The sequence below is a fragment of the Glycine soja genome, chromosome 11, assembly GCF_004193775.1.
Source record: "Glycine soja cultivar W05 chromosome 11, ASM419377v2, whole genome shotgun sequence".
NCBI classification, from domain to species: domain Eukaryota; kingdom Viridiplantae; phylum Streptophyta; class Magnoliopsida; order Fabales; family Fabaceae; genus Glycine; species Glycine soja.
In genome coordinates, this window is record NC_041012.1 from 1,964,293 (window position 1) to 1,975,245 (window position 10,953).

Here is a 10,953-nt window from a genome sequence, read left to right on the forward strand (position 1 = left end):
TAAACCTAGATATATCCATCGGTGCCCAAGTTTAAAACATCAAACAAAACTTGGAGGTACTATTCTCACTGCCAAATTTGTTTTTTAAATTACCTAGGTATGTTTTAATTTTTTTCTTTCAAAAATATCATTTTCACCGAAACATAACTCTATTGTCAAAATATATAACCGAATCATTATGTTGTGTAAGAGGGAGTAAAACAAATAGATAGCAAAAACAAGATTTTGTTGGGTATTTTGTTAATAAAATTTTATTTTTGTTGTGTAATTTTTTTCATCTCTTTTATATAACAAAAACATGTTTCCATTGTATAAAAGAGTTGAAAAAAAATTATACCATGAAAATATGATTTTTTTATAAAATATACAACAAAATCATGATTTCCTTGTTTATTATTATTATTATTTTTTTTTTTTTTGCACTCTCTCTTACACAATAGAAACATAATTATATTGTGTATTTTGCCAATAGAATCATGATTCCATGCAAAGGATATCTTTGAAAGAAAATAAATTAAAGCACACATGCATTTCGTTGCATAGTGTAAAACACAAATCTGGTAGTGAGAATATTACCTCCCAACAAAACTAGACCTTGGTTAGGCATCATAGAACGGCAAGAATTTTCACTAAGGCCCAACAGGCCGAAAAAAGTTGTAGATGTTAACTGAACAATAATATGCGGGAAAAAAATTTATGTCAAGAAACAAAAGAAAGAGTACATCTACCATTATATGATATATACTCACTGTAGAAAATAAAATTGAGTAATGTTCTGTGGACATTTATATGTTCGTCAATATTTAGAAAAGGATAAATAAAAGAGAGAAATAATAAATATAAGATAAAATATAACATGACAAAAATAGAGATATAGATAAATAAAAGATGTTTAATGAGTATTTGTAATAATGAAATGTCTATTTATCATTACCCAATAAAATTTATGTAAATAGCATTTGATGATACGTATTAAAAGCCTGAAATCCTCCTACATTAATTTAATCTTATACTTGTTTTTTGAAATCATCTCATACTTAATTTTTAATAAAATACTAACAATTAACATTTATAGATAAAAAAAAATTAATCTCATACTTGATTTTTTAAATCATCTCACACCTGGTGGATCTTGTGGTAAAGATAAATCAAGCATTGGGTTTAGTTGCCTTGCGGGCCTCCAAAAACAATTTTCAAAAAGAATGATCTCAATTCTCATCCTTAATGGCCAACGAAGGTTCGTTAATGTGACACTTAATTTTCATTTAATGAGAATTAGATTCGACTTAAAAAAATCTTATGAAAAAATCTAAACCAAACATAATTTAAAGAAATATTTTTATAGAAGAAAAGTTTTAGAAGAGTATTATTTTAATCCAAAAAAAGCACATCATATTACTAATAAATTTAAACAGTAATTTTAATTAGCTCAAAAGATTGACAGACTGTGTGTAAGGCTATGCTATGTTAACATGAGGAAAAACGGTCTATTTTAATTCTTAGTGTGTGTAAAATTCTTTTATATCATCAAAAGTCAAACACAATTCTCTCATCCATGAAAGCAATCTTATTTCTCTATTGCATAAAAAAATAATTTGTGTGATATAAAAGTTCAAATATTGGACCAAAGAGAATAATAGAACAGCGAATCTTTCAATCATCTGTGTAGTAGTAACAATAATTCTTCCGCCGGTCAGAAAAGTAGCAAAACAATTTACAAAGACAGTTAAAAAGAGAGGCAACTTAACCACACCTAAAAGAAAAGTTTGCATACGTTAAGTTCCACAAATTTACAGCCAGCCTCGAATTTGTTTCAGCTATCTTACAATATTACAGTAACCCATCTACTATCTTCTGAATCCTTAGTGGGACTACACTTTATCAGCAATAAGCATGTCCTTATATATAGTTGTGTTGCTTGCTAGCTGTTCCACATAGTTAGGGACAAAATAATATAATGTCTACCTCTTGCGTTTGGACTTTAAAGAAGTAACCGATTGAGAGTTGCTGTGCCAGTTACGTTTCCTTTGGTTGATGAACCAATTATTAATTTGCTTCAGCTGCAACCCTGTCTCCTCCACAAGTTTTGCCTTGTCATCTTCCTGAAACAAACCATATAACAAAGGTACATTGCAAACTCAATCAGTCAGAGCCTCAGAGGTTATATAACTTGCTATATCATCATATATATGATCAAAACTTCACGTGCTAAACTCTAAAACTCTTTCATTGGGTAGAAATATGCCAATTGCCAATAATACATTATATGTATATATGTCACAATTTGTTGAATCTTAGTAGCAATATTGGGGCATGACCGATTAATTAGCAAAGAAACGTCGTTGTGTAAACGTGCATTGCAGCAATTAGAATTGGTTTCAAAGAAACATAAAATAAATTATGAAAATATTGAAAAAAGAGTAAGATGCAAGAATATAAGGTGGTCACTCACAGTTGGGTAAGGCCACTTTGCATGTTGCTGCCACCAGTTCTTCAACACAGAAGTTGTGTCACCTGGCAATTTCCCAGCTCTACGTTTCCTTAATATTTCTTCCCTGACATCTTCAATTCTTGACTTGAAACCCTGCAGAGATTATTAAAACTGGTTGGTGATTCAAACTTAAGGAATATAGTAAACAACATGTCACATGAATATATTATTAACTATAAGAATGACCTGTTTCAGCTCAATCTTTAGTTCCTGGCGAACTCTTTCCATCAATGACCTTTCAGATTCTGTAGGAAGACCAAATCCCATCATGTCATGCCCTTCAGCGCTAGATTGATCTAAAGAAAAATCCATCTGTAAATCATCTTCGTCATCTGACATTGTTGCACCAGTTCCTTCTCCCAAACTCACTCCTGAAATATAATTAAATTGCAAAGCTTAAATTTGGGAACATTTAAAAGGGTAAAAACAAAAAAATGTGATTTGATGCCAAAGTTCCCATGTACTAGGCTGTAGATAATAAATTGTATACTACAGAAATTTAAGTTTGTCACTGAAGATATACTTCACACATCACACATGTAATGGTAACTGGTAGATACATGGGAATTGCAATCAAATTATTGGAATTGGCGCATAACTAAGGGAAGGGGGCTTGGTTATGTCTAGCATCTTAGCCTCATCTTATTTTACTATGCAATTACTCTTTAGAACGAAATTAGGAGATAATTTTATCTTTCAGCTCCAACTAATGTATTAAACCAGAAAATACCATAAATTTTGGCCTGATCACTTTGTCATTTGAAAGTGCAAGTCACGGGGAGCAGTCTAAATTGAAGGGTCCCTCTTTTGTTAGTGGAACCGTGACGGGGTCTCAAAACAATGCCAAAATGTTTGACACATCTTAATCATACATAAAATCAGGCAAAAAAGTTAGTCGCCGATAACATCAATAATAGATTAGTAATCTATTTTCAATCATAATTCACCAAAGTCATTGACCAGGCCAACTGAAATACTAGTACTATTAATGTTCTCGTAAAGTGAGTTTTATGCTTTGAAGAGGTCCAAAAGGGATAGTTGAATATCCTCTTCGTTATCCCACTTAAATAGGCCATATGTGCGGTCATATTATCAATAATTATGAGGTGCACATATAGTTGGATACCGAAATAACCATAAGTGTTTCACGATATCTAGCATGGACATGAAGCATCTCAAGTTAAACTAGAAAATAGAAATTTTACGACTGAAATTGGATTATTTAGAAGAAAAATTAACATGGAAAGAAATTCGTCATACGGCTGCCCATGCATATACTAATTTCATAAAAGACGAACATGAGTATTTAATCCAGCTTTTTATAGGTGAAGGAAATTCATCATTGATCAATTTATATCTTGCATCGACATAAGATTTTACGTTGATCAATCAAGCTTTAAATACATGCCAAAAATTATATAAGATAAATAACTAGATACTCGCTTGAAAGTTGAAAGCTATCAGTAGTAATGTGTTCCAATTCTGGATCGTTGTAATTAAGTGAATGTTGTCACAAATAACTTACATTTTGCATCTCATATATCCTATTTTGACATACATAAGTCAATTTTCCTTAACAGATACATCCAAAACTACAGGATAAATAAGAAGAATTCTAAATCATCTTATAATATGTTCATACATAAGTCAATCTGCCTGCTTACTAAAAGAAGAAACAATATTAGTTGAATATTTTGTATATTTTTAAGACATTAAATCTATTTTTTTTTATTTTGCTTATCATTGTTATGAGAACAATTAATAATTAATAAATCAACAAAAGAAGTTATTTAAAATCATGATATTTAATGAATTAGTAACAATAAATGTTACAATTAAAAAAAAAATCATTTTCTTAAGGATAATGATCAACAAAAGAGTCCTGTAATTGGGTGTTCTAACAACACTAGTTAAAAAATTAATTAAAAAATCATGAAAAACTATGGTGAGATATGTTGGGAATATTTTTCTAGAAAAAAATATTTTAAAATCTTTAATTGGTACCCTAAAGACAGTTGATTTGTTAGCACGTTCACTAATTAAAAACTTTTTACAATATTACTTAATTAAAAATTATCATGCATAATAAATTTGTTTAATTAACAACTAAAAATATATATCTATTAAACTCATTAAATTGTTTATAACAGCTAATATTATCCATTGAGATGAAACATATAAAGCCTATTATGTAGTTTCACTTTTGGTGGGTTACAACTTCTAAATGTTTCTTATGGAGTACTATTATGTATGATGCATTAAATATACCGGTCAGCCGGGTTAGAGCACAGCATGCACCAACTAGTCAGCCTCAAGCAATCATCACACAACACCCTCGTCCATGGAAGCATGTCCAATAATAGGATTACCATTTACCAACAAGTTCTAAATAATTCTGAATGCCTTATGCCTCTTAAAAAAGGTTTTTGATTTTTTAACACCCATTTCTTTAACATCTTTTTTTAAATGTCTTCCTTCCTTTTATCTTATTTTCTTTTTTAATCACATCATTTAACACACCTCTCATTTTCTCCTTGGTCTTTTTTTAATTATTCTCCCTCTTTCTCCTTTTCTCACCTATCGCATGCACACATGCAACCTTTTTATAAACATTAATGATAAAAAAAATCTTGTGTATAAGGAAAGGAATTAAAGGAAAGCAATATAATCAATTTTAATCTTTAAAAAAAACTTTAATCTTTTCAGACCTATATTTTTACATTTCCAACAGCTTACTGGCAATGAGACATTTTTTCTTTAAGAATAGTGCATTATACGCTTCAATTCATACTACTCTAAACTCATCTTTTGAATTTTATTTTACTTTTTATTTGCTTTATTGTTTGTTATTCATTCCTTATTTTCATTTTTGAAAATTAAGTTGTCTGTTGCTGTGTTCTCACTGTCAAGTTTCTACATTCCTTTGCTAATATTTTTTTTCCTAACATGCCTTTTAATTTTTACCTATATTTTTCTTTAGTATTATATATTTGTGTGTGAACTGTTTTCCCTTTCCCCCTCCTCTATCTCTTCTAATTTCTTTCTTGCCAGCAATTCACCTCCAGTATGTGTGAAATGGTCGTTTTTGTATTAGAAAAAATAGAAATCCCTAGTAGTAAAATCGTACCTGTCCACAAATCAAATCAGAACTGAATGCTGATGCGGATTGACAAGAAGCCTAAGTGCCAAGCATTTTGGGATTTTTTTTCATGCAGTACATCCATTGCAGGGAACACAAACGAGGAACGGTCAATTAACTGTTCCAAGCGTCTCTCCCAAAATAAAAACTGTTCCAAGTGTCTCATATTACTGTGTGTGTATATATATATATATATATATAATCATTGTCATCTCGTAATTTGTCTGATTTCCCCGTGTCCCACTTCCATTTGATTTAACTAAATACAAATAAAATAATAAAAGTAGCTAATAGTAGTATCATGTAGTAAGAAATTTTTTTCTTCTGAAAACTGTATTATAGAGATAAATATATGGCAGATCCTTTCTGGAACAAAATAATTCAGTTACGGCATTATAAGTCGTTGGCAGTGGGACGAGAGGGTCTACCATTCCTCACCAAACTAACTAACTCTTCTCATTGCCATTTGTATACACTCCACCAGATAACATTAATAGACCCTACCACTCCATTCCTTAGTCTAATTTAATCGATAAGAAAAAGTTTTAGAAAAGAAATTATGTATACCATTATGTAGCTTCTCTCCTTTCTGCTAAATCCCGTCAAACACAAGAAACAAAACAATACTTATAAGTTATATGCATAAGCCTATAAGGGACATGATTATTATAGTGAGAAAATTAATTTTACACGCCCACAAAAAATATCATCACATTACATATGCCTGCCTAAAATAACTTGTTCATTTTATTATTAATATAAATGATATTTATATTAGTAGTCAAGTAGCAAATGAACCATTTATATTAAGTAATCAAGTAGCAGTTGTTCATCTAAACAAATGAAAAAAAGAAAAGATAGAATAAATTAAAAATAAACCAGCTAGGGAGTAAATTAAAGTAAAAAAAAAGGTAGAATATAAGATAGATAGCATAATAAATACCAGTGAGAGCTTGTAAGGTATTTTCGATATCACGGCAGGCCATGACAGCCTCGACGGCGTGGACTCTGACATGTTGCTGAAGCTGTTCTTTAAATGTACACAAAACTATCAAATATTGTGCCTGCAGTAGTAAGTAGTAACACCAACAACATCCATCCATGAAAATTGTCTTTGTTGGCACAAATATATATAATTAATCACTCTATGGCCTCAAACAAACAAAGAAAGACTACAAATTTACCAGGAAGTTGTCAAGTTCTTGGCGGTGATGAGGGGAGAGAGAAAGAGTGTTGTGTGAGACATAAGAGCGTAGAAGATGGTGAGACTGAGATAATTGAGCATCAATGAGTGGAAGCTGATCGATGGGAGTCGCCACACGGAGGCATGCCACGTGTGCTGCCAGAAGCTGCTCGTACAGCGGATGAGTCGCTATCTCCGCCTTCAGCTGACGGTGCTGATCGCCGGAGACCTCACCCATCATTCCCAAGCCTGCTTCTTGCATCTCTTCCTTTCTTTTCCTCAAAGGCAAAGGGAAAGGAGGATTGGGTTGAATAATATAGGGTAAAGAGGAAAGGAAAAGGCAAAAAAAAAGAGTGAGGCTTTAGGTTGAGGTTGAGGACCACTCTATTCGGTAATAGCTAGGTGTAGTAGTAATATGTAAAATGATGATATTGAGAGAGAGAGAGAGAGAGAGAAGCACGGTGCACACTGTACACAGCACACAGTTGTATCGTTTTCGGTGTATATAGGGATCTGAGACACAACTTTCTGCACCACCTCTGATAAAAACAAAGATTTTACATACACACAGAAAGAGGGAGAAGCAAAGGCATTAAACACGATTTCATTGATTGATTGATTTGTGTGCTGCGCTGTGCTGGTGAATATTGAGAAAGAGAGAGAGAGAGATGAAGAAGCAAAGTAAGGGGCATGTATGTATGTATGTATTCAAGTTTTGTTTTGTTTTGAGAGAGAAAAGAGAAAGAGAAAGAGAGACAGAGAAAAGAGTAAGCTGCGGAATCATTACTATGAAAGGGGATGGAAGCGAGGTCAGAAAAAGAAGATAAAGCTGCCTCTGTCACCTGACAACTTCATTTCTTTTCTCTTCTGTATTTATTTATTTATCTCGAACATTAAGGTACCTTGATTTGATTGGCGACGATGGTTTTGAGTTTATCACCTATCAGTACCAAAGAAAAAAATCTGTGCCTTTTGCGAGTAGAAAAGAGGGATAAGAAACAGACAAAATAATTAGGTGCCTCAAGGACTCTATTAAAAGTTTCTGATTTTTTTTATAATTCTTTTAACATTTTGTTTGTATGTTTTATGAATATATTTTTAATGTATTATTTAAATTGTATAGATCATAAGTATTTTTATTTTTATTTTTGCAAAATTCTCTTTTCAATATTTAACAAAAGAAACAAACTTATTCAAGTTGCTAGAACCATTTTGGACTGAGGAAAAAAATATTCTGATAATTTAACGCTACCGGACTTCAATTCAAAATAAAAAATTAGAACAATTTTATACAAGTTAGTTCATTCACTCGGTGATTTTAAAATGATACATTTTTTTTATTATAAAATTTCATGTAATCAAAATTTATTGAGTAAACACTTAATTAAATTGAATAAGCACTGCCAAATAATTCTAATAGGTTGCCATTAAGGTAGGTTAGGAGTGGTTGCAATTAAGATGAGTTTTCACTGATGCATAAAATACATAAAAAATAAATTAATTAAGTTTTTAGCCCTTGAATTATAGAATTTTAAATTTTTAGTCCCTAAACTATTTTTAAAAAAAAATTGATTCTTAAAAGAATTTATCGTTATTAAAAATAGTGATGGCGGCTAATATCCTTTATGAAGTAATAAAGTATCATGAAACAAAATAAATTAAATGTTAGGTGTATGTCACATATATGCTACATAAATTTTATTATATTAAAGTAAATAATTAAAATATTATATTATTAAAATATAAGAAGGAAATAGAAGAATTATTGTTGAATCATAGCGCTTCAAACACTTATGAACGTGCAACAACCTAATCCATCCTTCTCATCTATAAATTTAGGGTAATATTCGTGGTCACTTAAGTAGATAGCTTAAAATTATTAACGGTAGAGACTATTTATAATGACGGAAAATTATTAAGGACCAAATATTTTAAAAAAGTCTAGAGATCAAAAATTCAAAACCCTCATAAGTTCAGTATTGAAAACCTAATTAACCCTAAAAAATTAATAATAAATTGCAACCAATAAACATGCGTCAAACACCAAGGCCTTTTTCCAAAAAAAAAAAACAATATATATCAAGGCCTTGTTTGTTTAATTTTTTTATAACAGTTTTATATTTTCTAAAATTTGTTTGTCTTAGAGAACATTTTAAAGTTTGTATTCTAAGCTCTTGAACAGAAACACTTGAAGAAAAGAAAAACAAAAACATCTCGTAATTGTTTCTATTTTTATTTCAAATATTATTTTCAAAACATAATAAATTTTGGACAATAAATTGATAGTTGATATGTGTGGAATTTTTTTTAAAAAATGTGAGAACAAAATAAAGACTGCCCTTATTAAAAAAGTTTCGCCTCTTACATATTCAAAACTTGCATAATACTTAACATAACATCTATGACAAGGAGCGTTGCATCAAGCCTTGTAAAAATGTGCAACCCATACTGTCATCTAAGACTATGCTATTATGTCTTATATGGTTAAGATAGTTTGTAGAGAACATTAATGAAGATGTATTTTTTCAGTTGTCTCTATTCATATAAATAAATCACTCATTTATATGAACTAATTTTGCTCAACAATAAGCGGCACATGCTTCATCTAATGCAATAACAAAACTTGTTACGCTTTATTTCAATGTAACTAGATTTTTTTATTTTTTTTATTGGATTTGATAGAAGACAAAAATTTGACTACCCTTGCATTATGTCTCGTCTTTTACAAATTAATTTCTTAACGTGTTTTATGATAGTGTGACATTTTTTTTATCGGAATTAAACTTAAATATCAAGATATTTATAATAATTCATCCGTGTGGCTCAATCATTTGTAAATATTTATTTATATTATTTCAATAATTAATGTGTGTAAGTGAAGCTTTTTAGTTGTTCTATGGGTATCACAATGCACGTTTAAAATTACGATATGTTTTTTTACATGCATAATTTTAGGTAAGATGTGAAGTTTTGTGTATTTTAAAATGTAATATCATGCTTGCTTAAAATTGATGTGAAATATTCATTAATTTAATTTATTGATGACTAATTTATTGATGATGAATTTTTATTAGAAAACCTGTATAGTTACATGTTTGTAATTATCTGAATTTAAAAACTCTTATCAAATATATAAAGTCTACAATTTTCTTTTACAAAATTATAAGATTATTTGATATTTTAGGAAATTAATTTAATTTAATTTACAATATATTTTTTTAATGAGTAAATATGACTCAAAGATGATCTAATTACAAATTTCCGATTTAGCTAAATTTGGTATATGACCATTGAGTTAATATCAAAATATTCAACTTATATTAGATTATTAAAATTTCATATATATATATATATATATATATATATATATATATATATATATATATATATGTATATGTATGTATGTATAAGAGTTATTGAAAGAAATAATTCTACAAAAAAAATTTCCACAGTAACTTAATCCCTATTCAGTTAACATTGCAAATAAAAACTTCTTATTTAACTTCCAGTGATTTAATCATTTATTTATTGTTTTTTAACGAATAAATTGAATTACTTACCAGTAAGTGATATTGAAATAAACACTGTATTGAAAAAGGCTTTTGATTTTAAATTTTAACTTAAAGGGTATCTGTCTAAAAAAATTAAAATTTGTATTGAAATATTATAAAACATTTCTAATACAAGTTACAGATAATTAAGTGACCAATAAAATTAATGAAGGTTAGGTTAACTTTTTTTTTTTTTTGGAAAGGCAAAATGAATTTATTGAATAAGTGCAAGGTGAGCTTAACTTAAAGTTCGGGTTGATCTTCTCTTTTACGGATACACGCAATACAATTGCTTCCGCATTCAACAATAGTCAATTTAATTAACTTCTGTAAAAATCAATTAAATCATGAACGGTGAAAAAAATTGTAGCGTAAAGATATTTTGATTTTTTTTTTAATTTATTAATCGAGGAGGAACATTTAACTTTGGTCTTCGGGAAGTTACTAATTTGTTATTTTTTTTAAGTCATCAACGAGAAGGAAAAAATATATCATAATAATTTTTTTTCTAAAACCAATTAATGTGTGGACGCAAATAGTATAGTACTATCGATTACAATTATGCGTGATATATGAATTCAACTAATTA

The 10,953-nt window shown here is 29.4% G+C and overlaps 1 protein-coding gene across 1 annotated transcript; it reads right to left on the reverse strand.

Moving 5' to 3' along the window:
- Positions 1 to 1,634: 1,634 nt before the first annotated feature.
- On the reverse strand, positions 1,635 to 7,772 carry LOC114375354 (homeobox protein HD1-like). The gene is made up of 5 exons (XM_028333130.1): positions 6,815 to 7,772; positions 6,574 to 6,694; positions 2,678 to 2,862; positions 2,453 to 2,584; positions 1,635 to 2,102 (listed from the first exon to the last, which is right to left on the reverse strand). Exons 1-5 carry the CDS (start codon positions 7,073 to 7,075, stop codon positions 1,962 to 1,964), a joined length of 840 nt encoding a protein of 279 aa, XP_028188931.1. The 5' UTR covers positions 7,076 to 7,772; the 3' UTR covers positions 1,635 to 1,961.
- Positions 7,773 to 10,953: the final 3,181 nt, after the last annotated feature.

What these genes read in the sequence shown, in the direction of transcription:
- LOC114375354 (XM_028333130.1), bottom strand. Translation starts at nt 7,075, where the DNA reads ATGCAAGAAGCAGGCTTGGGAATGATGGGTGAGGTCTCCGGCGATCAG. An exon ending in AAGAACTTGACAACTTCCTG is followed by an intron (nt 6,695 to 6,814) that starts GTAAATTTGTAG and finishes TTACTACTGCAG; the next exon opens with GCACAATATTTGATAGTTTT. An exon ending in TACCTTACAAGCTCTCACTG is followed by an intron (nt 2,863 to 6,573) that starts GTATTTATTATG and finishes ATTATATTTCAG; the next exon opens with GAGTGAGTTTGGGAGAAGGA.